The sequence below is a fragment of the Aspergillus tanneri genome (assembly GCF_003426965.1).
Source record: "Aspergillus tanneri strain NIH1004 chromosome Unknown AapTan_3_pilon_pilon_pilon, whole genome shotgun sequence".
Lineage (NCBI taxonomy): Eukaryota > Fungi > Ascomycota > Eurotiomycetes > Eurotiales > Aspergillaceae > Aspergillus > Aspergillus tanneri.
In genome coordinates, this window is record NW_022984630.1 from 4,494,962 (window position 1) to 4,522,369 (window position 27,408).

The 27,408-nt window shown below is 44.5% G+C and overlaps 10 protein-coding genes across 10 annotated transcripts; 8 read left to right on the plus strand and 2 right to left on the minus strand.

Moving 5' to 3' along the window:
• Nucleotides 1-2,567: 2,567 nt before the first annotated feature.
• ATNIH1004_005264 (uncharacterized protein) lies at nucleotides 2,568-3,767 on the plus strand (the record flags this gene model as incomplete). Its single annotated transcript, XM_033569918.1, has 5 exons — nucleotides 2,568-2,843; nucleotides 2,904-3,005; nucleotides 3,062-3,218; nucleotides 3,288-3,364; nucleotides 3,450-3,767. 5 exons carry the CDS (start codon nucleotides 2,568-2,570, stop codon nucleotides 3,765-3,767), a joined length of 930 nt encoding a protein of 309 aa, XP_033428724.1.
• Nucleotides 3,768-4,483: 716 nt separating this feature from the next.
• ATNIH1004_005265 (uncharacterized protein) lies at nucleotides 4,484-5,929 on the plus strand (the record flags this gene model as incomplete). Its single annotated transcript, XM_033569919.1, has 5 exons — nucleotides 4,484-4,603; nucleotides 4,691-4,772; nucleotides 4,825-4,838; nucleotides 5,204-5,348; nucleotides 5,694-5,929. 5 exons carry the CDS (start codon nucleotides 4,484-4,486, stop codon nucleotides 5,927-5,929), a joined length of 597 nt encoding a protein of 198 aa, XP_033428725.1.
• Nucleotides 5,930-7,850: 1,921 nt separating this feature from the next.
• ATNIH1004_005266 (bZIP transcription factor) lies at nucleotides 7,851-8,815 on the plus strand (the record flags this gene model as incomplete). The annotated part of the gene is made up of 3 exons (XM_033569920.1): nucleotides 7,851-7,859; nucleotides 7,932-8,309; nucleotides 8,387-8,815. 3 exons carry the CDS (start codon nucleotides 7,851-7,853, stop codon nucleotides 8,813-8,815), a joined length of 816 nt encoding a protein of 271 aa, XP_033428726.1.
• A 538-nt stretch (nucleotides 8,816-9,353) lies between these two features.
• ATNIH1004_005267 (uncharacterized protein) lies at nucleotides 9,354-10,330 on the plus strand (the record flags this gene model as incomplete). Its single annotated transcript, XM_033569921.1, has 5 exons — nucleotides 9,354-9,557; nucleotides 9,620-9,724; nucleotides 9,779-10,121; nucleotides 10,182-10,256; nucleotides 10,320-10,330. The coding sequence occupies 5 exons, from the start codon at nucleotides 9,354-9,356 to the stop codon at nucleotides 10,328-10,330; spliced, it is 738 nt and encodes a 245-aa protein (XP_033428727.1).
• Nucleotides 10,331-10,659: 329 nt separating this feature from the next.
• Nucleotides 10,660-12,001, minus strand: ATNIH1004_005268 (arsenic resistance protein; the record flags this gene model as incomplete). Its single annotated transcript, XM_033569922.1, has 4 exons — nucleotides 10,660-11,307; nucleotides 11,382-11,468; nucleotides 11,525-11,667; nucleotides 11,722-12,001. The coding sequence occupies 4 exons, from the start codon at nucleotides 11,999-12,001 to the stop codon at nucleotides 10,660-10,662; spliced, it is 1,158 nt and encodes a 385-aa protein (XP_033428728.1).
• A 5,258-nt stretch (nucleotides 12,002-17,259) lies between these two features.
• ATNIH1004_005269 (2,4'-dihydroxyacetophenone dioxygenase family protein) lies at nucleotides 17,260-17,680 on the plus strand (the record flags this gene model as incomplete). Its single annotated transcript, XM_033569923.1, has 2 exons — nucleotides 17,260-17,390; nucleotides 17,449-17,680. The coding sequence occupies 2 exons, from the start codon at nucleotides 17,260-17,262 to the stop codon at nucleotides 17,678-17,680; spliced, it is 363 nt and encodes a 120-aa protein (XP_033428729.1).
• A 1,184-nt stretch (nucleotides 17,681-18,864) lies between these two features.
• On the plus strand, nucleotides 18,865-19,680 carry ATNIH1004_005270 (uncharacterized protein; the record flags this gene model as incomplete). The annotated part of the gene is made up of 2 exons (XM_033569924.1): nucleotides 18,865-19,217; nucleotides 19,269-19,680. 2 exons carry the CDS (start codon nucleotides 18,865-18,867, stop codon nucleotides 19,678-19,680), a joined length of 765 nt encoding a protein of 254 aa, XP_033428730.1.
• Nucleotides 19,681-22,859: 3,179 nt separating this feature from the next.
• Nucleotides 22,860-23,425, plus strand: ATNIH1004_005271 (putative arsenate reductase (Arc2); the record flags this gene model as incomplete). Its single annotated transcript, XM_033569925.1, has 3 exons — nucleotides 22,860-23,015; nucleotides 23,070-23,184; nucleotides 23,247-23,425. 3 exons carry the CDS (start codon nucleotides 22,860-22,862, stop codon nucleotides 23,423-23,425), a joined length of 450 nt encoding a protein of 149 aa, XP_033428731.1.
• A 760-nt stretch (nucleotides 23,426-24,185) lies between these two features.
• On the minus strand, nucleotides 24,186-24,509 carry ATNIH1004_005272 (uncharacterized protein; the record flags this gene model as incomplete). The annotated part of the gene is made up of 1 exon (XM_033569926.1): nucleotides 24,186-24,509. The coding sequence occupies one exon, from the start codon at nucleotides 24,507-24,509 to the stop codon at nucleotides 24,186-24,188; it is 324 nt and encodes a 107-aa protein (XP_033428732.1).
• A 704-nt stretch (nucleotides 24,510-25,213) lies between these two features.
• ATNIH1004_005273 (bZIP transcription factor) lies at nucleotides 25,214-27,037 on the plus strand (the record flags this gene model as incomplete). Its single annotated transcript, XM_033569927.1, has 4 exons — nucleotides 25,214-25,255; nucleotides 25,322-25,942; nucleotides 26,276-26,653; nucleotides 26,786-27,037. The coding sequence occupies 4 exons, from the start codon at nucleotides 25,214-25,216 to the stop codon at nucleotides 27,035-27,037; spliced, it is 1,293 nt and encodes a 430-aa protein (XP_033428733.1).
• Nucleotides 27,038-27,408: the final 371 nt, after the last annotated feature.

The following is a 27,408-nucleotide window of genomic DNA, read 5'->3' on the forward strand; positions in this document are numbered from 1 at the left end:
GCTGGCGCCCAAGATAGTAGAGCAGCACACGGAGTTGGCAGGAATCCGAGCGTGCAGCTCGATTAGGATAGAAATGGACAAGTTATTTTAATTCCCGACATTAATAGCAGGAGGAGTGATTGTGCGTCAAGTGCTTATTTTCTCTCGGAATGGCTACCGCATGCAGAATTGGAGGCCTACGAGCAACTAAGGGAGTAGTGACCGACTCAGTTTCTCGAGTACCGATCGTAGTCCGGTAAGGAGTACTCTTCCTTACTGGGCCGCACGCACCGTAACAATCTGGGATTTGGACACGTAGTGTTTCTCTCTCCCGGACTGTTCTTCACAGCCAACGAGCTCAAGGCAACGCTCTTCTGCATCCTGCTGAATACGACTAGGAGTTGGTGCCAAACCCAGATATTCGGCCGCTGGCGCTGCGCAGCAGTCACTTTAGTCCACCCTTGGGGTTGTCCACTTGACGATGTGATCGCCATCCAATCCTCTATAAACCTGATTAATGCTTAGGACCATTGCTTGAACAAATACGCGCCCCTACTCTCTTCCAGCTAACAACTCCTAAAGTCCCGGGCAATCCCTCGTCGCATGCCTCCGCACTTTGTTCCTCCGGGGGGCCGCCAAGCAGGCTATTGTTGGCGATCCACCGAGTGGATTCGGATGGTCAAAACGCTGGGACTGGAAGATCTGATTGTCCGCTATTTGGAAGCCAATGTAGCACAGGGAGGCCGGTTAAGATTCTGTACTTAGGTGGATGCACAAAGCTTTTTTCTCTGCTTTATTTGTACGCAGTAGTTTGTATAGGAGACTGCGGAAGAACTCGATCATCAGTAGAGTAATGGATTAAGGAGCTCTTGACTTAGAATAAAAAAAACAATAATCCCCGTGATAAAGTGACCGATAATCAAAAAGGTGTAGTTAGTGTAAAAAGGTATATAGTATTAAGACAAAGCATTCGACAAAGTGAAAGCCCAGGCTTCTAGTAAAGCCAATATAGTGAGTCATAGTAGGAAGTTTCGGCAAATAGCTATTGCAGCCAAAATAATAACACACCGTCTGCTTGCTATAAGCAACGAATATCATCATTGTAGCTACAAGATAATTTGGATTACTATTTACTAGTGGCCAGGTTTATACCAATATCTGTATTCTCGAAAGCTCTATAAATATTTCTATGTTTCATTGTGTATAATATTTTAATATATATAATATAAAGCATTATGACCTGTTAATTGTTTTGAACAATACAAATTTACTAGATTTATCTATATTAAATATATTTCTATCTAAATAATCTATATGAAATTTACTAATTATTCGTCCTATTCTATCTAGAGTGCTTATCTCCGCGGGTTCGTGTGGCAAGCGATTATCTGGTGCCGCGCTGTGATGGATTTGCATTCTACGTTTTGTGAAAGTTCGTGAGATACAAGATAGCATTCCACCGGTAGAAAATACAGAGTAAGACCTTCAGAACGGAGTAGTAAACTGACAATGAGGAGGCTGAGGTTGGGGCCAAAAAAAGCGACCCCCACTTGCTACACCCCTGACGTACAGAGTGGCCTGTTGTACGGGTTGGGTCTAATGTTCAGTCTTGTGTCTTATTCGTATGATTACTGCATATTTTCGCCCTGTTGCTCAAGCTTCTCATTGTCCCTGTGTATGCAGTATGTTCTGTACATAGCAAAGATAAGAGAGTCGAAATTCTGTCGGATTGTTTCGTATTTCTCCCAAAATATGAGTTTCATATCGCGTTAGAAATCCGTATCTGAGAGATTAAGAGAATATCTACACATTCTGGAATAGCTGGCAGTGCGATTTCTCACTGTTTTGGTAAAGACAGGCGAATGATTTAACATTAAACTACACAATCATTTGCTAATAAAAATGACATTTATGAGCACTATTTATAGACTTCGAGAGTGGGGTATAAGGCAAGGAAAATGTTACCAAGTAAGTAAACTCTACGAGACCTAGCGCTCCATCGGCAGAAATTTACCTCCAGAGAGGGATAGTCACGGTGCATAGCTATCCAACATCCCCACTCGAGCACCTGAATAAAGTTCATCTGTCGAGATTAGTTTACTCCGTTGTGCCAAGTTGTATCAGCTCGTTGACATGTATAAATATATATGCATTCATAATATCACATTTCCCCTGACGATCCTTGAAGTTAGGCCTCCCATACGGAAGGATTTTATAACGCTCGCCCACACGGAACTGGGGGTTACATCATTCTTCTTGGGACATGACAGAGGCTTATAGAGCAAGGCCTCCCAGAGTTGTGTGGCGTCGCTGATAGATGCACAAATGTAGCCTTTAGCTTCACAGTGGATCCGGCAAAATGGCCTGTTATTTCCGGTTATAGCGGATACATCTTCCTATGGGCTTCAGCACTGGATCAACCGCAAAATCTTCTCAGATTATTAGAGAAAAAGTTGACTAAGAATGGTAGCTGCTGCGCCTTTCGAGAAAGATGAGGATATTGTCTGGGTTCTTAGATACAGAATATAAAGATCCCGGCGCCTCATGTCACTCTATCATCCCAATCCTTTTCCTCTACTTTGCCTACTATGAAAACTATGAAATTTACCTCCGGCTTTGGGATTGCACTCTCGGTGCTCGCTGCTATTTCGCAAGCCAAACGTTTAGACAAACCGGCCTTGACACCAGACCTGGGCTATCTCTTGCAAGGAAGCGTAGACAACCTGCATCCAACCCACAGTACTTGGGACAAATGGGGCGATGGTTGGATACCCGAAGATTGCAAGAGCATGGCCCAGAACCCAAATCTCAACCTTAACCTCAATCCTAGTGATTTTGAGGTTTACAATGTCCACTACGATGATGTAGGCAGACACTGACTCGATTGAGTCCCTGGAAATTATATCCCTGGCTAATATTTATAGTGCGGTGATGCATGGGTTTTATGCCGCCACAAAGACTCGCCAGTTGATCTAGTTACCACAGTTGACATATTCGGCAGGCTCCCTGTGAGGATGCGCGATTGGGTAGGTCATGGGCACGGAGAAAGTTGCAGAAATAATAAATACTAAGTACAGGATAGGTCCGACATGTCATGACTGTCCCAGGAAATGACTACGCCTTCAACTTGAATGGCAACATTGTATTTTCCGGTAGGACCAGCACGAATATGGATGTCGCAATCCATGAGACCGGCCACAGCCTTGATCTACTAAAAGCATATGGCGAAGTTCTATCTTGTATGCTTCTATTCCTTATTTCCCTATAAAATTGCCCTGGGAGATCCCTCGAAGTAACCGTTCGCATAGCCAGCCAGACTTGGATCGACAACTATAATCAGGATTCGAACGTGCCAGATAATTACGCGCAATCAAGCCAGATTGAGGTAAAAGAGCCCTGTTGAAAGACAATGATTACTAGCTGCAGCTAACTAATGCGCCTCTTTATTTTTTCTTTTCTTTTTTTTTCAGAACGTTGCTCAAAACACAGTGGTTAGTGTCTTTGATAAAATTGTTCCTGGGGGGTTCGGTTCTGTCCAGCCCAATTGGCACAATATTTTCCACCAGTATGCCACACTGAAATCGAAGGCTGGGGATCTGATCCTGCCTGGCGGACAATGTGATCGCCGCTTAAAGGACTCGTCCCCAATTCCCATGGATTCCAACGCCAACGAACAGGGGTTGCTGTCTTGGAAGCCAAGAACGTCCTTCGTCAACACTTATAACAACATTGTGACAAATTTCGAGCCGTTTAATACAGCAGAACACTGTAAGGAATCCTTCTCCTAGCCATATAGTACAGCACCATCAGAGTCAAAGATGGAATAGCTCTATTCCCGCTAGTTGTCGGATCAAAGTTATATATGGTGATAGAAGCTTAGGTCGGGTTGCGGTGATTCTAGAAATATATAGCTACATGGCAGATGAATTTATGCTTCCTGTATTTAAATCATCCATTGTTGTCTTCCAAAGTAGAGTAGATGAATGCGTGGGCTATCGTAGACGAGAATTAATTAGGCATAATTTCATCACAGTCATCATATCATTCTGACTTAGATACATTAGTGTGCTGTTCAAATTACACATTTTATACATTTTATGTAAAATCCTTGTAGCTGAATTTGACATTGACTATCTTTCTGCATATAAAAATAGAAAGAAAAGAGAGGAAAAAGGAAGAGTAAAAGACCTACACTTTAAAAGGCACAGAAAAAAAATATTACTATCATGGCTTTCCCAGAGGTTGTATACCTCAGGCTCGCTTGATCGATAAGTATTGGCCTTAAAAACCATTCTCACGACAAGGTTATTGTTATGGGATCTGATTGATAACAGCTGTTGTTTTGAAACCTGATCCCTCGGAGAAAACAAATAAAAGGTGGAAATAGCACCGTGAAGCTCGTGACCAGTTGGCAAATTATCTACGTCGCTTTCCCTCTCTTGGTTACTCAAAACTATTCAACCCAATCAAAGCCGCAAGTAAAAACATAAATACAACAATAAATATGGCAGCGACACGCCCCACGTGGTTGATCACTGGTGTCTTGTCGGGCATGGGCAAGTCGCTTGCTTTGGAGGCTCTGAAGGCTGGCTACAGAGAGTCATTGGAACCACACGCGACGTGGGTAAGGCAGAACCGCTTATCCGGAATTCTCAGCCGAAGGTGGTATATAGATGGGCTTATATCCTACTAAAAGGATGCCTAAGCTCAGTTTCCAAGTGCTCTGAAGAACACAGTGTTGATGTCCTCGTCAATAATGCGGGCTATGCCTTCATGGGCGTTGGTAATACCAGGTCAGTGCTTCGCGGGATATTATCATGATAGAAGCTACTAACCTATGTAAAGTGAGACTGAAGTCTGTGATCAAATGGAAGTCAATTTTTTATGTGCCTCTTCGCACTGTCCGAGCCTGTCTCCCAGTCATGCCTGCATGGAAATCTTGTCACATTATCCTTATTAGCAGTGGCGCTGGGTAATTATGTTTATTTCCACGTTTTTCTTCCCAACCTTTACCTAACAAAATATCACCTAAAAATAGCTTCATAGCCCGTTCTGGATGAGCTATTTATTCTGCCAGTAAATTTGCTATCAAGGCTGTTCACGAGTCCCTATTCTACGTCGTCAAGGCCCTTGGTATCAAAGTCCTTATAGTGGAATCCGGTGGGTTCCGTGCGCCTTTTTCGAGCCGGATCCTTACTGCTGCTTAATTTGAGAATGACTTCAGCGAGGGTTACAATGGGGCCACGGTGTCAAGCAGATGGTCGCTGAGTCCCGACAGATCACGTCCATTCTGAATTTCGTTAAAGGAGAGCCCGACAAAGTGGCGCAGGCAATCATCAATGCTAAAATTACAGGTTATGATTATCTTTGTATGCCCCTGGGAATAAACTGCGTGGCTGCATTGGAGTCCAAGATCGGATAGCTACAGAGGGACTTGGGGGCTGCCAGGGCATTTGCCACAGATACAGACGTTGTTTATCTCATTCAGTTCAATTTTATAAATGGACAGAATAGGCTCCGAGCGGACGCAATTCCCAGTCTATATTGGCCAATGTAAAGAAACTGGTAGACATAATGTTCGTCATAGACAGGATAAGCAGCATATATTCAATTAATCACTCATTTTCATTCTCCGCTTTTGTCCAAAGGCTAAAAGAAGAAGAATGTAACCATACAGACCCGGCGCTGTTCCCGCAGTTTCGCATCAACTTAAGGCCTAAGCTACAAGTCGACGCCGAAGCTGTTGGATCCCACCTGGATTGTATGCGGTACGCGTATGGACGCCTACAAGGAACAGCTACCATGGATGGAAAGAAGTGTGGTGTCTGTTAACAAGGAGATTACAAGTGTTGATCTTACCGCTTTGTTAGATCAGGATCAGAACCTGAAGGAGAAGGCTGTAGCTGCGTTAGCTGAGTTAGCTGCATTAAAGCAAGCTAATCGGTCGTAGTTCGCCTCGTTCCCAGCCGAATTTAACTACTTGTCAATGGAAGCCGGCTGTCATGATTGGTCTGATGCTACTAAAAAGGTGTGGCTGGACAATGCATTGAAGTGCACGATAAATAGTCAATTAATTAACGTAAAAAAGAGAGCTTTGAGGAATACTGCAAGCAACTTCGCCAGATAACTAGCTGACCAACTAGAAGAACACAATCGCCACAACTACTGTTATACCCAAAGGCCTTAAGTACACCCCGCATGCTACCTGCAATTACATGGGGCCCTTCTCAGGCTACCAACTCTCCGAACTAGATCACTACATTGATTGCCACATCCGAGAAACAGAAGTTCACACCCGCCCCGATAGTCCCGTTGGTGATCCCATGGATGGGGAACCTACCCGAATGTTTCCAAAGGCCTTCCCCCCAGGGCTAAATAGGTGTCGATACCTACACTGCTTCAGTAGTAAACATTGAGTTGAGAAATATAACGCTGCACCACCCGTCGCCTTAGGTATACTAGTTAACGTTAGTAACATATTTCATAGCCAAGTGGTCGGCCCCACAGAGAGGTCACCCCGCATACCTTCGATCACTTTCAACCACCAAAGTGGACGCTAAAATGCACATTTAAAATTGATTAAAAATAACAATTAAAGTATGTAAATTTAGATATCCGATTATGGCCCTGAATTATTAAGTAGTTGGAGCAGGTGGGAGAAGTAAGGAGACAAATAAAGTCGTATTATTTTATTTTTAGTGCAAAAATGATTAAATTCTGCAGTTGTGTGGCTCCCATGACTATTTATAATAAGCAACCGGTAGGAATTAACGGTTGCAGCCTTGGTATGCTTATCAAACACGTCTTTAAGCCAAAGAAGACCTAAATTATTATTAGTCCAGCCATTTTTACTAACTCCAATTACCCATTCTGCAGGTAGGCCCATATACCAAGCCTTTTGGTGTTGTTTTGCAGCGACTATAATCATTGGTGGTAAGGCACGACGAGTAGACTGTATAGCTTTAGTTAGAGTAACCTATTCTTAATTTCTTGGCTGAATTATACACGCGCGGGAGGACACTTGACCAGTAATAACCTAGTTGCCATTGTCTTATAGTTAGTATAATAATATATAGAAAAAAAGACATTGGTAATTATACTTTTGCAGTTGGTCATTCCCATAGGAAATCCGGACTCGTCAAAATTATAAATACTTCTATTTATAATTCCATATTTTGCAATTATATTCTTTACTAATTGAAACCGGTTATTTATAGTATCTGGATCTTCGCATAAGGGCTTTCGTAATCATATCTGCGGGCATATTTTAATTTGTTCTTTTTATAACGTTTAGTAAAGCGGGAGACCCAGTGTTTTCTGATTAAGGTTTTTGTAAGAATACTGGCCACTATCGGGTACGGTCTCGATTCTAGAGACAGCCCACGTTGATCAGCATCAGGGATCCCTTTTTTTAAGGCGCCTTCCTGTATATGTCAATTTTTTATTGTTTAGTGTTGAACAAACGCGTGGAGTACGGCCATTGGGCGCTTAGTGCCGTCCGAGGCACTCCATAAAGTTTAGCTGCGGCTGAAATAGATTGAATATTGCCTGATTTTATTGCTTGAATTGCAAATAATATTGTGCCTTTATTTTTGAAGAGATAAATGACGCGTTTTGATGGCCATTTTGGTGGTTGAAAATGATCAAGAATTGATTGAGCTATGCAGGGTGAGCTCGGTGATATGTACGTAGATCTCCTGATTAGATAAGGGTCGATGACGCACCAATCCAACACATACTAGGTTGTAGGATCCGTCTCAATAATTGCTGTTGCAAACACGTACCTCCTAAGCTACATGCATGCTCACCGCTGACCGTTACTACGACTTTCACATAGGCCCAACCCACAATCACATCCCACATAATCTAGCATGCCACGAGTGAAGCGAAAGACTAAGGCAAGAACAACCGAGACCTGTTTGTACGACTACCGCGTCTGACATTCATACTAGGCCGAGGACCTTGAACGAGTCCGTGAGAACCAGCGCAAATGTCGACAACGCCAGCGCGACTATGTGGCCGAATTAGAAAGTAGGATTGCATCTTACGAGGAGGCTGAATCTCAGGCAAATTTGATTTTGCAAGCCACGGAACAGAGGCTTCGCAACGAAAACGAGAGGCTTGGCTACGAAAACGAGAGGATTCGCAACGAAAACCAGGTGCTTCGGAACCTGTTAGCTTCCAGTGATGTGGATCACATTGCCCTGGGACAGCATCTCACGGAGGAGTATCGAGATGGGGCGTCGGACGAGAATCAATTAGGCCTTAGTCCTGTAACAAACACAGCACCGTCCGCTATTGAACTGTACTCTGATCCGACACCCTTACATGTAAGTCTGCTCACTTTACGAATGAGAAGTGCTTGAGCAGCGTCTCCAGCAGCTGTGGCTAACTTGCCATATGTCAGGCAATTTTTGATTCGGTTGAGTCTCCCACGACGATGACAGAAGCCGTAGATCTTGTATCTCAGTCACCATCGGGCCTGGCACTTTCGCCACCTACAGCGTTTTATTCTTCTTTTGGCCTTCCGATGCCCAATATCTATGCACCGAATTCGCTTGAAAGAGTGTTGGAGCCCCATCTAGTTGACTTTCTGTCTCTAACTAACCAGAATATATCTGGTGAAATCGCCGCGGGATTGGTCGACGCCGTTCACCAGGATACAACCCTTTGCACTGTTGCAATCCAGATTGTCGATCTCTGTAATAAGAAGAACGTCAACATATTGGAACTGGATAGTAAGCTTCGCCGCGGTTATAGAAACGCTAGCTCCCCGCTAGAAGGATGCAGAGTGGATAACTGGGTTCTGCTGTCCGTGCTTGCTGAAATTCTATAATATCCCCTTCGCCTGTTGAGTAATAGCGAGGTATTTACCGTGACAGACCTGGTATGCAATCGTTTACAATTTACTGGACAAGAAAGGATAACAGAACTCAGCTAAGCTGTTGCACTACTCTCATGAATCCCCCTTTTCTTACGCACTATATCATGCATATCTTCCCTACAATAAAACAGTCATTAGAAGTATATTTAAAAGTGGTGACATACCACTCACCTTTCCTACAGGGGGTCGGTTTTGAATGTGCATAAACGGTGACATACCAGTTATTGCCGACCAATCAGAAGGTTTGTTCTACTGCTTATGCAAGATACATTTCAATAGTAGTTTTAATCCCTCAGCTTGCAATGAATAATGCCCCTCCCTCTTTCAAAACTATGAGCTCTGTCATTTGGTACATTAATATAAGACTTTGCACCTTTTCCCCTCACACCTGCCGAGCAATTTTTGCCAAAACGTGGCCTACATAATCGTTTCCCTCACCACTTAAGCCCACTCGTTACGTAAGTATTTCATCAAAGGAAATCTTCCTGAGATGGACGGAAACATGTATCAACAGGTGCAGTTCCGCTATGGCGATATTGCTAGACGCTCTTCCGTCACTGGCACTCAACACGATGGCGAAGAGCAGATTGCCATGGCCTTCGGCTACAGCGCAAAAGAGCTTTCTACTCTTCCAGAAAAAGCAAATCTGGGTTTAAGCTGTGGCAATCCTATGGCATATGCGAATATAAAGGAGGTAACAAAGGACTAATGTATGCTTATGGATTGAGATAATATTTCTAATTTGTATTTTTCTAGGGAGAGACAGTCATCGACCTTGGTAGTGGAGGTGGCATCGATGTTATTCTGGCAGCTCGTAAGGTCGGACCACAAGGGAAGGCCATTGGAATAGACATGACAAAGGTGAGACGTGAGATTGCACCACTACATGCGATCAGGAACTGACAAGTCCATCAGGACATGATCGAACTGGCAAAAAACAACGCCAAGGCCGCTGACTTGTCTAATACCTTGTTTATCGAAGCATCCATCACCTCTATTCCGCTTCCAGATTCAACTATTGACTGTATCGTCAGTAACTGTGTCATCAATCTCGTTCCACGAAAGGACAAAGCGTCTGTATTCCAGGAGATTGCTCGTTTATTGAAGCCTGGTGGAAGGGTTGCTATCAGTGATATTCTGGCAAGGAAGGAGCTTCCGAGAAACATCATCGATGATATGGCGCTCTATGTGGGATGTATTGCAGGTGCCAGTCAAGTTGCCGAATATGAGGAGTATCTCGAGCGCGCCGGATTTAGAGGTACGAATTTCTGCAGAGCCATGATCTTATATTGATTATACTATATTAACTCGACTTCAGACATTTTGATTCTCGATGCGAAAGCAGATCTTAACATTTATAAACAGTCACCCTACCTAGCTCAGGGTGGTTGCTGTGGGTCTGTAGATTCCCCTTAAGAAACCGTCAGTCGATTTTGCTGAAATTAATTTTAACGAGTGGGTTGGTAAGTTTCCAATTAATACTGGGTTAGCAAGGGTATTGATAATCTATTTAGGTTCTTTTCAGATTTATGCCATCATGACCGGTGGTAGTCTCTGATTATTTTGGACTGTATTTGCTGCACATGTCTTTGCATCCTTCTATGTTTCTTTTCCTTTCACTCCATTGAATGTAATCAGATAGATAGCCAGAAAGAAGGAAACTGACCTAAATTGAGTGGATAAACAGTTGTTCCTGCAGCGAAGTATTCAATGAAACTGATTTGGGTGAAATAAATAGGCACTTTATAATAATTCATTTTCTTCCTAGAAGTTAGTCACTAATATGGACATCGTTTCTAATCCTTCCAACTCAATTTATTCGCTAGAAACTTCACGGCGTAGACGAGCCCCAACAGCACCGGTACCTCAATAAGAGGCCCTACTGTAGATGCAAGGGCCTGGTTACTATTCGCTCCAAATGTGGCAACGGCGACAGCAATAGCCAGCTCGAAGTTGTTGCTAGCTGCAGTAAAGCTCTGTGTTGCTGCCAGCTTGTAGCCGAACCCCATTTTATATGTGATGAGGAGGGTAGTAAAGAATATAACCGTAAAATAAACAATAAGGGGCGCTGCAACGCGGATAACAGAGACAATTTGATGCACCACCTGGCGGCCTTGGGAAGCAAACAGTACGAGGATTGTGAACAAAAGACCGATCAAAGACCATGGGCTAGCCCACTTTAGGAAAACTTCATCGTACCATCGCGCACTTGCCCATCGAAGGGTGAAACGTGTAAGTACTGCGGCGCCCAGTGGAATGCCCAGGAACACGGCGACGCTTTTGGCGGCAGTGGAGTATTCAAATTGAACAGAGTCGCCACTGATCACTTGGATAAAGAAGACGCCTAAGGGTGCGAATAGCACCATTTGAAGAAGCGAATTGACAGCAACTAGAATAGCGCAGTATTCGCCATCACCCCCTGCTAGCCCGGTCCAGATCAAGACCTATTGGAAAAGGGTGAGTATTGAAAGGTACAGTGACAGGCTGTGTAGGCTGAGGTTTGCTGGGACCGACTCACCATAGCGATACATCGCGCCAGTCCAACAAGGATCAACCCCTGGCGCAGCTCTGGCTCATCAGGCAGAAAAGCCCACGATAATGCTAGCTAAATGTGCTCCACATTAGCAATTTTTCCATGAACCGCAATAAGGATCAACTTACCATGAAGAACGGAGCGATAACCCAATTGACAAATATGCTGAAGGCGATCTGGATCCAAACCTGACGGGTCCGAAAAACATGATGCAGAGTCTCGTATCGCACCTTGCAGAGGATAGGATACATCATAACCAGAAGGCCGATAGCTGTCGAAGCAAGATTGGTAAATGAAAGTCATTAATATCACCAGCAGTGCTCACCAATTGGGACCGAGACTCCTACGAACTTGCCCTTTTGCAACGCAGGTCCAGTGTTGGGAACGAAGTTACCTAAGATAATCCCAATCGCCATAGCAAGGAGGATCCATAAAGCGAGGAACCGGTCAAATATTCCCAGATTCTTGAACGCGGATTGTTTTTCTTTGGAGCCATCTGATAACCTTGAACCGTCCTGTTTTTCCACGTCGCAAGTCAGTGGACGGATCTGGCCAGCAACAGCGGAGGGTGTCTCCGAGTGAGCTTGAGTCACTACACAGGCCATGGTTGCGTAATTCTGATTTAAAAAAAATATGATGAGGAAAGTAAAATGGTTGATAAAGAAGACACTGCCACACTCGTAGGAAAGGAGACTGCTATGTCAGATGGGCTAGTACGGATGAATTTATAGACATGCATCAAGGCAATTTCGCCCGCTAACAAAGAATGGGATGCTGTGGAAGCTGTCTCGACCGGTAAGGCCAAGACAGTGTGTGTAGTGTGTTACATAGAGACCTGTTCTATTTCGTTCTTGAATATGGCTTGGCAACGGAAAATCCCGCCTGGATGTCACTGACAGATGTTGATTGGACAAGGCCCGGGGAACAAGGCCAATAAATATCAGATATTCGGCTAGTCCCAAATAGGAAAGAGAATACAATTTGCAAGAAAGCCTTAAATATATTGCTATATGGACTTTATTCTCTAGAGCCACTGCGACTTTCCCCTTCTAAATACCGCCGCTTTAATAATTTAATGAGGATAACTACTCAAGCCTTGCTTAGTAAGTATTCACATCACGGATAACCGCCTAGTGAGCGCGCAGAGCCTGTTCCGTGAGTGGCTCACCCTTTCATTCTTTATTTTACTTTTGTCAGCGGCTGAACCCTTAGAACCTATGAGATAGGTTATGTACAAAAAGGAATCGTTGAAGAAGGAAAGAAAGGAAGAGGAAAATGAGCGGTAAACAAACAAAGTTGTTAGGGACCTACCATATTCGGTATGGTCACGTGGCCTTACTTAGTACGGGTGCCATTATTTGTACAGGGCATAATCTTACTTATACAGGGCACTAAACTACATTTGGCATAGTATAAAATTCCTCCAAGGGATGGATCTTAATTATACAGGTCTCTTAGTAATATCCTAATTAGGAAATATTTTGATATTATTGATGTTTACATATTTATATCTAGGGATAACTTCAATACAATAAGCATTATAATGGATTATTTCTCAGATAATGATACTCCTTCTCAAATACCTTCTCCTGAATCCGGCACACAATTTAATACTGCTTTAGAGGCAGAAAAGGCCGCAAAAGCACATGCTCTACAATATGGCTATGCAGTCATAGTTGTTCGACGCAACAAGAACCGCAATGGTATTATTAAAGCAGTTTATCTTGGCTGCGATCGAGGCCTAAAGCATACTTCAAGATCTGCTGGCCAATGTGAGGCTAAATCTCGACGAATTAGCTGCCCTTTTAGCATTCGAATTAGCTATTTAAAACATACAACAAAATGGACCTTAATTGTACAGAATAAAATATATAATTATAGGCCATCACCAGCTATTGCACATCCTTTAATTCGGAGAGAAAAGGTTAAGCAAAAAGAAGAACAAATTAAGGCCTTTATTAAAGTTGGCATAGCAACTCGAGAAATTATTCGAATACTCCGTCAAGAGAACCAGGATTCTTTAATCCAGCGACAAGATATCTACAATCTACGGGTAGCAACATATAAAAGATTTCTTGCCGGAAGAAGCCCAATCCAGGCCTTACTTACTATCCTTCCGGATAAAGGTAGTTGGATAGTACAGCATGCTACTCAAACTGGGCATGTTTCTGCTGTATTTCTTACTCATAAGGTGTGCCTTCAGCGGCTAAAGCAGAATCTATATATTCTTTGTATGGACTGTACATATAAAACCAATCGTTTTAAGATGCCTCTTCTTAATATTGTTGGTGTATCAGCTACTGGAGGCACATTCTATGTTGCATTTGGCTTTTTAAGCATAAAAAAAGAGGATATTTATTCCTTTATTCTAGCTTTAATAAGGAGAGTTTATCGGGTTCTTCGGCTTCCGCTTCCTCTTGCAATTCTTACAGATAAAGAAAAGGCTTTAATAAATGCAGTTACACATTTATTTCCTGAAAGCAATTATCTTCTTTGTATCTGGCATATTCTTAAGAATATCACAGCAAAAGCAAAGCCTATGATTGCTCGTACAGTTCAAATTCAAGACACAAAAAAAGAGAATTGAAGAAATTGATAAGCAGATACAAAATCTTGAAAAGAACTGGACCAAAATTGTCTTTGCAGCCACAATTGAGGAGAAGAATCAGAGATGGGAAGAATTTAAACAGATATATAACTCTTTTCCAGAGTTAATACACTATCTGGAGTGGGAATGGCTTCAATACTTTACAGCAAGAAAATTTCTTCATTGCTATACCAATTCCTATACACATTTTGGAAATACAGCAACATCTCGCAACGAAGGTGCTCATCATAACATCAAACGGGATCTAGATTGTACTACAGGAGATCTTTTAATGGTCACAAGGTCCCTGGAACGTACAATAATAGATAGAGACGCAGAAATAGAGAGACAGATTGCTGAAGATATGGTACGATGGCCTATATCTTTAGAGCTGCCTCTTTACCGGGATATAAAGTTCAAAATATCCCAGTTTGCACTACTAAAAATCCGTCAGATCTACAAGAACCATCTTCCTAAAGGCCCTGGGAAGTGGCAAATTAAGCCTTGTACAGGAAGCATCCAGAAAACACTAGGAATTCCTTGCATCCATATTATTCAAGAATATGCAGACAACCAGAGATCACTAAATATGGACCATTTTCATCGCCAGTGGTGGATAACAGGCTATTTAAAGGAACCACTAGATCCTCGGCTTCTAGTACTAGATCCACTTGTTGTGCCTTCTTCCTACAGCAGTCGATCAAACAAGCGAGAATTATTATTATATGAGCGGGTGGATCGGGAGGTACGAATAGCTCAGAGAGGTCAGGAACTTGCAGCCGCTGCAATATCTGCAGAGGCAATATCTGCAGAGGCAATATCTGCAGAGGCAAGGTCTGCAGAGGCAAGGTGTGCAAGGTCTGGGGAGGCTATAGCTACAGATATAATAGCTACAGCAGCAGCAAACAACATACTGCTTGAAACATCAAACAAGGCAGGGCCAGAGATATTATCTGAGGCGTCAAGGCAAGAAATGCCTCCAGGACGGGGTGGAGGACGGGGTGGAGGACGGGGTCGAGGAAAAGGGCAATCTGGAGATCTAACATGGGTGTCAGTGGAATTTTGATATCTGCATTCTGATTGGCTGGTCAAACTGTATTCTGAATTGGTATATTAATGTCTAATAATTGCGTCATGCTATGTTGCACTTTTATATGGAGAATCGAATAAAAAGCATTTCCATTAATACTATGATGCTTTCAAGGTTGTGGGTCACATGATATATCCTAATCTAGTATAGTCTCAACCTGTACAAATAAGTATTTCCCAATTGGGCTAGTGCCCTGTATAAGTAAGATTATGCCCTGTACAAATAATGGCACCCCTTAGTACTGTCAGATATACGGCTAGTCCCGAAGAGGAAATAGAGTACGATTGGTGAAAAGGTCTTATTTGAATGAATTGAGCTGGTTGGGCTCTTCTTGATTATGTTGATTATTCTTCTGTTGTTTTCGTTGTGTGCTCCGCGGAGGTTTTACCCTATCTAGTCACATGATTCTGGTCCACCAAAGGCCATATTATTTGACAGTCACCCATCTAGATAGTCAGCTCGCCCGAGCCCCTGAAATGAAGAGAATTGTGCCTAGCGAACAAAGGTGGAAAGTCACGTGATATGGATCGAGGGCAAATGGGCCAAAGGTGCCAACAGGGCCAAAAGGGACAGTAGGGACAATAGGGACAATAGGGACAACAGGGATAATAGGGACATTGGCCCGAGAGGTCAAATGGGCTCCAGCCCTTTGCAACTTTTAACTATGATTCCAACTGAACAATTATTAGTGCACACCACCAGAAGCGGATCATATTTCCTCTTACATCCAAGACAAGCCTGACTATTTTGCATATCATAGAATCTAGATCTGATTTTAGTTAATTAGAGAGTTATTGGATCCACTTATTTAACGTGTAATATACTCCTCTGCAGGGATTTGACGCCATCTCAGCAATCTACCCCTCGCCAAAAAAACTACAGGCATCTCGCAGAGGCCGATAGGTCTCTCTGGCATATGTTGCACCAATACGCCTATGCCTTGCAAGCGTGTCCCTCTGGTTTTCTCCTGGAGGCTGTGCAACCATTCGATTTTAAAATCTGAAAAACTTTTCATTATATTCTAGGGGTTACTCAAGGCCGCATCATGGTGTAAAAGGCTCATGCAACAAGTAAATATCTTCTGCGCATCGCATGGGGTATACCCAGAATGTACGCATTCTCTTTTGCCATCCTGCTTGCTATAGTAATACAGGTAGTCCTAAGATAATTATGTTCAAATTCCAACACAAAATCAGGGCTAGATGACGAGGCCGAACTCAAAACCAGATCTTCACGTCCAAGAGAATAGTACTCCATATAGGATCTACTATATCGCCTGATGATTCTGCAGATACATATACTGTACAAAGCTCTTTAGCAAACTTCCCTCCCCACACTCAATATGCTATATTACCATTCAATTATTTTATTCATTATAATAGTCAACCATTAGGCCTTTTTTCATTTATTAATCTATACTATCTCTGTTTTTTCAGCCTAATGCCTTCCTCAGCTGAGAGTCCTAATGCGAGTGACACCGAAAATGTCAATAAGGTATATGGAAAAATCGCCAATCGTTAAGATGGTGAAAAGTACAAGATGGGAATTCAGCAGGATGGCCGGTTCAGCAGTCATAATTGCGGGGAAGGACGGAAGCGGCCAGCTAACCCACCATCCATCAGACAAACTCCCTTTGTGAAGTAGTCTACCAATACGGTGCTCCTTTCACTGCACTGGGAAGCTATAGTCTAGGGTGTTTGACATCGCTCCTGACTTTATTGGCTCGTATGTACAGAGCCGACCTGCTGCTGGCCCAAGTAGGTACACTTTGTTCTAATAGTAGGTTTGGCGTAAATTATAGCTGGGTTTAGAACCCCAGCTCCGTGCATGACACGTCCGCGCCATCCGTAGGAAAATCGTAAAGAACATTCATTCGGACGCAGGATATATTACTGGTCTCTTTGTCCTCCAACGTCCTTCCGGGAGAGTAATTTTTTTTTTGTTTCACTCAGACAACAAAATCTTACTTCACTCTTTCCACAATAGACCCCTTTGGGAATAACCTGCCTACGCGTCCTGTGCCGAAAAAAAGCGATGCCATTATCAATAGTACTGAGTCCAAATTAAGCCCTCTCGGGAATTCTGAGCTCGCCCTCGCAGACAAGTATAGCTCGCCGGATGTTTACATCGATGGGGAGAAAGACACCTGCTGGCATCCCTTTACCGACAACCTAGAGTGGAAGCCAATGCGCTTCGAAACCAGAACCGGAACATTTGTGTTGGTCCTACGTATTTTGGAAGATACGTGGTTGGGCAAGCACCGGCATCGAGGTAGCGTATCGGCAGTGACCCTCAAAGGGCAATGGAACTACAAAGAGTATGCTGCCGCGAAATAGTATTTCATATCCAACGAATGGCACGCTGAGCCCCAGCAGATACGATTGGGTTGCCAAACCGGGGGACTACGTGGTGGAGAATCCGGGAACCATTCATACTCTACATATGACCAAAGGAACGAAGGTTGTTTTTACGATCTCTGGCAGTCTGGAGTTTTTCCACGACGACGGTACTTTGAAGAATACGATGGACATATTTAGTTATGCTCATCTGTATTACGAGCATTGCAAGAAGCAGCGGCTCAAACCCAATGATGGTCTTTGGTACTAGTGAGTTAGGCTTCCTAGGCTTACTGTCTTCTAGAGACCCAGGATGAAGCCATGGTGGTTGGTCCTCAGTGCACGGAGCACCAACTCAGGGGATTAGAGTCACTTGCCTAGTTTACTACTATGTTACCGAATGGAACAACCAGGTATTCCGTGCTTCTAATGAGAGCACACAGTCCATATACGACTGCTATAATTTTTATATGATAGGTGGAGTGCCGCTAAGGGAACATGCACCCACGACAGTCTCGATCGGGACATACTTAGTCCCGAATGCACCCCCAGTTCGATTTTGTCGGTCAGCTGAATACGCATGAGCTAGTATCACTGATCATATCATATTATGGATCTGCATTGAAAAGGATAAGGCCTCTTAAGGTCTCTAAATCTATCTGAATCTATCTGAGAGAATTGAATAAAAGGTGAAAAACAAAGGAATCGGATGCTGAATAATGAGTAGTAATATTGGCCCACTTTGGTCGACAGATTTCGACCTCTACATTTTTCAATGAACCCTTCTGTGCATCTGCAAAGCGGCGCACATTCTGTTAGATCTCTTTACTATCATCGAGAGACTCCTTAGCCTAGTTGGCGATAATGGCGTCCACATTGCTCTAGTATAAACCTGAAAACCTCGGACGACTCTTTGTAGAACTTATGACCTTTCAGTCATATAATGCATGCTTCCCTGGTGGTCTCTGTCGTGGTGCTGCTGGTTGAACAAATTCGTAGCGGATTTTTAATGACATTCAACGCTTGGCTACTTTGTGTTTTCTTTAATTATTACCATTCTCCGTTGCTTCTCTGAGGTCAGCGCCGATAGACCAAGGTCTACTTCTGCGTGTATCTTTTATTCCTTCTACGATATTGTAACCGACTAAGATCAGTTCCCTGCGCACGAGGACGAAACAAACTCCTCTTCCAAATATTTTTCCGACCGTGATGCTGCGCCATGTACCTGTTGCCCTGTCGCGCCCCACAAGCCTGCGCATCATAATAATAGGTTATCAATACGAGATGATATTCAGTCCCTTTACCCTAAACGTTCACGCCTAGACTGAGCGTGTTCTTTCTTTAACTCGGATTTCTTGGAGGAAGTGCGTCGTACCCACTAAATTTAAAAGGCATGAACGCGCAGATTATACCGCCGTAAAGTCTCTTCCCTCCCTCCTCGTACAGTGAGAGAAAATGCTGTCAACTAACAAGCTCTCCAGATACCTCTTGACGGCTATTGTTGTGTCCCCCAGCGCATATGGATACGTGGGCAACCTCGCACCAGACACCACAGCGGCCCCGGCCGGGGCACTCACCACGCCTTTCGTGCCTCCAACGTCGTGTATTGATGTGCGAACCCTGGCTCCTTATGGAGTTCCTCGGCTTGAAGCTGGCTGTGCGCAAGGGTCCCTGAGCAGGGAATGCTGTCCGCCAAATTGGGGCGACGCTGTGTATTACAGTCCGGGCATGTGCCCGTCGGCCTACCATGCCTACCCACTTCCAACATCGAAACAGCGTCAGGAGACGACAAATTTCTGTTGTCCTGGGTCAGTACGCTTTTTGTTCCATTACCTGCCCCGGTCTAACTCCACCTATAGTGGCTATCGTCTCATTGACAAAACATTTTGCTTATCGCGTCTTGAAACGCCTGTGACTATTACATACAGCGATGAGACTATCTCAACTCGGCGTACACAGGACTATGTCCAGGCCACCCCCATTCAGATCCGGTTCCGGGCTTCAGAGTCTGACATTGTGCCTGTACCAACGAGTTCGTTGAGCTTGCCACGAGACTGGCTACGTACCCGTGAGAAGGTTGGCATTGGCATTGGGGTCGCTGCGGGTGTGGGTTTGATCTCCTTGGCATTGTACTACTTCTTTTGGGTCAGACGGAGAGGAAGGAAGCAAATCCCGCAGCAGGCAATCCCATGCATCCACGAAGGCCAAAACGCTGATCAAGTTCCTCCACCCCCTTACGCTGGAAATGCCAATACGTCTACAAAACAGTAGATGATATTTCTCACCAGGTTAATAGTTATTCCTTTGTTGTTACGTAACCCTGAGGCATGGGTGGAATGAACGTTGCAATTTTTATCTGCAGTTCATCGTTGCACCGATAGGGCAGTTAACTTCCTCGAGAATCAGTCAGTGGAACTGCTGAGTCGAATTTTTTGCGACCCAATGGCCTTCTGACGTTCATTTCCCACAGCCCGTATCAGTCTTATAGCCTGACGGCAGTGGCAACATCTGCAGTGCTACTAAACTGATACACTTGAAATCCAGTACCTACTAGTACATCCTGTGCTGATCCATTACGTATATTGGGCATTCGCGAACCAACTGAGTTACGAATTGGCCTGGTGACACGGTTCCCCAGAAGGAAAATTTTCAATTCCTGGCTATACGACACTTCCAAAGCTTGTACCGGATTGTAGATGGAATTGCAAAGGCACCAATAGAAAAAGCATATAATATTGCACTCTCAGATCCAGATAGCAATCTCTATATACCAAACCTAATAGCTACTGTCTCGTTGGGTAGAGCCCGCTCGTTTCGACAAGCCGCAAAGGATCATCAGACTACAGCAGACGGCACCAAATAAACCCGTGGATAAAGACCCTCTGGCCCTTGGCTAGCTCTGCCATGTGCGCCGCCATAGCATAGGCCGTGCTCCAGCAACACAACAACGCCGTGACCCGCTGGTGATTGAGTCCCTCAGGTACTTTGATGCGGTACTTCTCGGGCTGACTGACGAGCTCTGCCTGGGCGTCGTACTTTATCGGCATCACCACGGCGTCATCTTGCTAGACTGCGGTGCATCCCTCGCCCAGCGAGCGGGCCTTTCCATCCCAGAGTGAGGGGCGCGGGATCCGGGTTCCGGTATATGCCCTTGCGTATGTTGATGTTGCCGCCATTGAAGCCGAAATATTCAGTCGCGATTTGAACGTGGCCAGGTGGAGGGGGGAACAGGTGCTCTCGGCAATCATGACCACGTCGACGTGTATTCTCATTGCAGACACCGGACAAAGTTGATCTGGCTTCGTTTATACAACTGTACCGGCTCCTTCCTCGACCGGACCACTCCCGATTTGCATGCATAGCCCTGTCTAGTCCTCTGCCGAGAGCGCGGTTACTATTATAGAACATGGGTCGAGAGATCACGCTCTCCGTCGCCTATTCGGCTACCCCATGCCATGTTTACCGAAAGAATGTGTTAAAGGCGGGGATGGCAATGTTAAGAGGGGACATCCCCTAACCAAATGCCCTTCACAGAGGGCACGCAAGACGGACATGCTCAATCCATTGCCGAACTCGGTGATGAAGACATTTCGGAAGGATGTCATTGTTGCAGCGTGGGTGAGATGTGCCGTCTCTGTACATGACAAGCTGGCTGTTTCTTCTAAACAGTTACTGTAATCGAGAGGGCTTCAATAGTTGATCTTTCCAGCTGATTTCCTGCGCCATATATCACATGGAGCGCTTATCCACTTGTTGTGCCTACGGTGAGAACTCGGAGAATGAATCGGTTGAAGGCTGGCGGTGATGTCATTTGTTTGTTTGCACTGTTTGACTGCCAGAAGGCGGTGAGAGTGGGCATGTAGCCATAGTGGTGTTTATGAAATTGGTCGTATTTTGTTCAACCAATAGTATTCATAATATGACTACCTGAATTGAGGTAATAAAGGTCTGATTTCCTAAACTACACATATTTTGCCTACTTATATGTGTGTGGAGAGCTCGCTTGAGCCGCCTCAAGCCTTGCGAAAAACCTGTGCCGCACTGCCCAACCTGCGGCCGCATTGCCCAACCCCTCGGGTTCATGATAAGGAACTCCCTCGTTGTGAATATCTAGAGAGCTAAACAGGGGATGAGGTTTCAAGAGGACGTTTCCCTTGTGATTCTATATCTCTGGGCAATTAATCTTGTTCAATCACCAATGAATGTTGTCGCGATCATTCTCACAGATGAGAATACTACCTGACAATTTACCGCAGATTGGCACGCCTTAGTGGCTGCGGTCAGGCAGTTCCTAGACAACCTGGGGAAGGACAGGACCTGAGTCTGGAAACTACTCCGGTGGGATGATCGGTTTTGTCGAGGAATGAATCTCACGGTTAGATGGTAATTAAATAGGAACAATTTAATTGGCACTCCCTGAATAAATCGCCACGCAACATATCACAGAATGAGTAAACGGCTCCTAAAATGAATGGCAAATAATAAGATAACTAGCTGTTATCCTGACTATTTTGATTTTTATTCAGCCCGAGATAATGGACGTTACGTGTAATTACCTTATATTTGTATGTAACCATTATTCACAAATTTATGCATTTGTTTGCAGTGTTTGGCTTGCCCTCTGCAATTTTCACAAAACATTTACAAATTCGTCAATCACCTCGAAATAGTAACTTTCCAAATTGTAGCCCAAACTACAGATTTATATTGGGGAAAAGTGTTTGATACATCCCAAATTATCATATCCACCTTTAAACTAAGTATGAAGTCCTACAGCATGTTGTGGCTCACAATATAACCCAACGGGAGCTGGAAAGACCACTAGGGCGCAAGTTGGACCAGACGTGAGGGCTATTTGGGGGTTGAAGAGACAGAAAAGTGGTTACGGAGGAAGATGGTTCACTGATAAAACTAGTGTGGTGTATTTTGTTAAGGGCTATCTTACTCAGGCCACTCATCCTTATGCTCAGTCCCTGGCTCCCTGCTCAGTCAGCTCAGGCTGCTCAGGGTGTGCACTAAAACAAGGCAAAGCCGTCAAGCTCTCTAGAAATCAAGTACGCATGCAGTGCTTGGACTGATTGATTTATTCGTATTGATTATTCTTGTTGTTATTATGTTGGTTGCGTGATGCTCAGAACCTTTTGACCCCTCTTTTGTCACATGATCCTGGCTACGTACAACCATACTATTTGACAATAAAGAACAGCCGACGAAACAGATTTCTTAAATTCGCCGAACCAGAGCTGCCTCCTAATTATTTAACAGCACCACTTCCTCCAATCAGAACGTGGAAGTGACATCCAGAACCACCTGCCAGTCAGCACAGCACCTGATTCATCACATCTCTACAGTAACGTAACCATCATTTTCAGGGCAAAATAAGAGTAGGGCCAGCAACTTTAAACAGCAGACTCCTCAAACACTGTCAATCGAAACATATTTCACTAAAGATGTCTTCAACTCAACTTCCATGGCATGCAATGTATCCTGTTCCAAGAAGTGTCGCGCCCTTTCTATCTCGTCAGGAGCTATTACAGTGGTTTCAGGCAGGTAAACAAACCGGAAAGGACTTTGTCCTCGTAGATTTGCGGCGCACTGATTTCGAGGTATATTGGCATGTTGCAGATTTAGAGATCATTGTCAGCTGACACCCATACTAGGGTGGCACAATCCGAGGATCGTTGAATCTCCCTGCTCAGAGTCTATACTTAGCTATTCCAACAATTTATTATCTTTTAGTAAACAGCAAAGTGGAACATGTGATTTGGTACTGCGGTTCGTTTCTCGTTCCTGGGCTTCGAGGAAAAGTGCGAGTGCTGATTTCTGATCATATGTAGGATCGTCAAGAGGCCGTGGAACACGCGCGGCATGCTGGTTTGCAGACTACCTCGAAGCACAGCAGGAGACAACACTGAAGAGCCTGGTACTTGAAGGGGGAATTAAAGGCTGGGCCACGGCAGGGCCAGAATACACAGAATTTATGGATGAGTATGACGCGTCAGCCTGGATGAAGTAAACGATGACTAGTTGGTAGTAGCTCGTGTACTTACCACTTGCCTCCAGCCTGAATCCTATATTTAAGCAGTTAAACTGGATTATTCTCGTGGTAGCACAAGTGAAAAAGGGATGGAGTTAAAAACTTCTATTACAGAAAGATACGGTATGACATTGCAAGGGCATGCCATCACACACGCTCCATTTATCGTTTGATGAAAACCGGTATGTACATATGGACAATCGTTATCTTATCTAGATATATGTATGTTCTTTTTCGCCTCTGCCGCTCTTCTCCTCCATTCGCTGAAGCGATCTCGGAAAAGAGCTAGGTGAGGTCGCATCAGGATAGTATATTTCACAAATTCCTCCATGCAATCCACCAGACGGTCTCGGTTACTACTGGGGATAAGTCTCTGATCGGACGGTTGGCCTTCATCTGGAAAGTGCTTATATGCCTTGGGAACCGAGGATTGATTCGGAATGGTAAACATCCGCATCTACCGGCCAAGAATACGCAAGGAGTTGACCGCATTGAATGATTGTGATCCACCACACACCTGGGCAATTGCAAGTGTCTGGTCTTGTGTCGGACGGATGCTTCCGGTACTCAGAGGAATCCAGTCAATCTGATTCTCGAAAACCGCATTCTAGCATCATCCGAAGGCCAAAGTGGATGTAAGTATTCACCGCATGATGTATTGACATAATTAAGGAAAAGAGATCACTAACCAGATTGCCATGCGGTTTTACCGATATGCCCATCACTCCACTTGCTGAGCTCACGGAGCTCCAGCACCCTTGGGATGGTTATGGCCCGTATCGTTCTTCGCCGGTAGTCCTTCAAGTTCAAAAACTCGCATATCACAGCCTAGTCGGAAGAGAATACAGCAAGCTTCGAATGCCACAAGCCGTGAGTATGACCCTCTGCGTAGACTACCGTACAGTACCAGGATTTTCAATCTCTCACTTGTATTCCGCAAGTTATTCTCAGCGATATCCAGGACGGATGTTAACTCTAAACCGTTGACCCAGTCATCCGCTGTGTCAGCATTGAGAATGAAGGGACGGTACTTTCGGCTGGGATAACCTATACCATTCTGCATGCTGATGCCGTCGCGGAGCTAGCCTCGAGCAAGTAGCTGCACTTGACTTGAAATACCAACGGTAGTCTTAGGAAAGGATCCATCTAATATTGTTACAGGTTTTCAGGTATGGTGCGTTGATCTGCACAAATGTCAGAATAGCGCTATTCTATATTGGAACATCATGTGCAGTAATAAAGTGACCTGGCTATATAAGCCTTGGCTCAAAAAGTGAGGGCCAATGACAACACACATCACAACGAATTAGAGAATATTTAATCCTATATAGAATTACACCTCCAATTCTAACAACAAGTCATCCACACCTGCTTATAAAACAGCCCATAACGGAGGCAATGCCAAGATATCTCAGTGTGTCACTGCTAGACGATGATTGGACAAGGTAGAATGGAAGGAATGGAATTCAAAGATGAATTAATGTCGGATCTTTCCAGAAAAAGCTAGCTGATAATTTGGCTGGCTTGTCGGATTAAAATATTTCCGAATTGCGTTATCATGACTGGATTCCCTATCTCCCTGACTTTATGTGAATTCAACTGGCTTAACAACTCTAGGACTCTCTGTGTCCTGGAATGGCCTGCTGACTTCACGGAACCATAAGAAACCAGTTCATGCTAAATTAAATGGATGTCAATTGAACGGATGTCTTATGCAGGATATTAGCTCCGTAATGTGGTCTGTTTCGTGCTTTGCTCCTGACAGACATGAATACCAAGGACACATATAGCTGCAACATAATTACAAAGGTTAGTAAGCTGACACACTGAAGACATGCTGTTAGGGTAGAGCCTTTGCTGACTATGCTATTTCAGGCTGATAATCTTGCGCCATCCACACGAGTCCGTGACAACCAGCGGCGTTCTCGCGCGCGGCGTAAAGAATACGTCCGAGATCTTGAACAGCGATTGCGGAAGTTTGAAAGCCTCGGGGTAGAGGCGACACGCGAAGTTCAAGCGGCAGGAAGAAAAGTCGCGGCGGAGAATGCTCTCCTCCGGTCGCTGTTAAGACGCCGCGGTGTGACAGAAAAGGAGATTCAAGAATACTTGGAATCACTTACAACAAACCCTGATTCACTCAGTTGCTCTTCAGCAACTGCTCCAGCGTTCGTAACCTCGCACCTACCTTTAACACAAAATGTTAACCGCGAGGCGAACGACGCATTGCGTGAGACGGGTGTTGGTAGAAGACTTAGCCCATCTCCGTTAAATCCAGTTGCTAATAGACATGTGAACTTTCCCAATACCCAAGCGTCCAGTGCAGATCAACCAGTCGCTGTCGATCCTGTTACACCTAACACCCTTGACGTTCAGCAGCCTAGAGCTCATTCTACGCCATGTGAGGCAGCAGCTAGAATTATCACGACTATGCGGGGCCACCTAGATGTACAGGATGTGCGATCTGAATTAGGGTGTCAATCTGAATCTAACTGCATGGTGAGGAATATGGATATCTTTGATTTATTAGATAAATGATGGGTTCAAGTCATCGATTTGGCATCTTTTCTACGTGTATACTATATGAGACACTAAATTTACACCCGAGACAAATAAAATCAGGAAGGAACGCTTTGCCCTCCTAGCTTCCCTGAAAGGAGTTGCGCTCTCTGTACAACTTCTCAGGTAAATAATAAAAGGCATCCAGAGCTGGTTTGGATTTGGTTGAAGGCTGGCCGAGGAAAGATCCTCGCGGAGACTCTAAGAAAGTACTCCAAGATGCTGTCAATGAATTCTTTCTCCAGGTAATCGTGGATGCCAACACACAGCTAGAGAAAGCCCTCTGACTGGTGGCTACCCAATTTGATTCAAACCGAGGTGCTGGATGACCAGCCTCGCTGGCACATGGTCGAGCTGCAGGATACATTGGATCTCCCGCAAAACCCGGAGGCCATTAATCATTATGCCCGATTTTTGGTCCTAGTATATGCCTTTGATCGATGGGCCCATGATATGTCCCAAGCAGCAGAGCCAAACCGAGAGAAGGAGCAGGTCATTAATTCACTGAAGAACGTGCCCCTTGATTCCATCGGCAAAGACACTGTAGCTGACCTACACTGTGTTTTCCAGCGGACCATGTCTCCAGAACGGCAGGCGTGCATCACGTATATCCAGCCAATCTTCTTGGAATGGGTGGTTGACCGGACCGGCGTTCCATGTCTATCATGATTGAGCTGCATCGAGGAAAATCGGTCACACCTAGCCAGCAGAAGCATTATTGTGTGAAGATGGAGATTCATGAGGATTATACGGTTGATCCTATAATTGCTGGTTGTTATCTAGCCCTGGTGGCGACCGAGGCAACAATTGAAAAACCAACAAGGCGCCCCGCAAATGTCTCGAAAAGCTGGGTCCCGCAAATCATTTGCACGGAGACGGTACGACGTATATGAGGCTAGTGGGGAGATCCAGATTCGAACTATCTACAAGGACGATGCCAACGATGCCAAGGCCCGATGGCTTTGGTGGAAGAACTATCCGAGGAAGAAATTATGCGGGAAAGAAGAAACCGATCATTATGAATCGGAGATATAGATCTGTATATGCTACCTCGTTGAGGAACACAATCTGCTGCTCGACAAGTACTTTGGCAGCTAGCATAGTTAAGACATCGAAGCAGCACTTTAATTATAAAGTTATCAGAATTATATACCCTTGCTTTACTTCCCATGGGCAAGTGTAATGGCTCAACAGCTCCTGCGAGAAGGATCTGATATTCAAAAGGCTACCATTTATGGTGATACGGCTGATTTTAGCTGCTATGGACAAGCCCGAGGAAATTGTAAAGCTGCTACCTACGAAGGACAGTGTGAACCCTATCTTCAAGGATGACTACAGCCGGACCTGCTGCTCCATTCTGCGATGAGGACGTGGAGACTATCAGGCAGTTGCTCGCGAAAGAGATC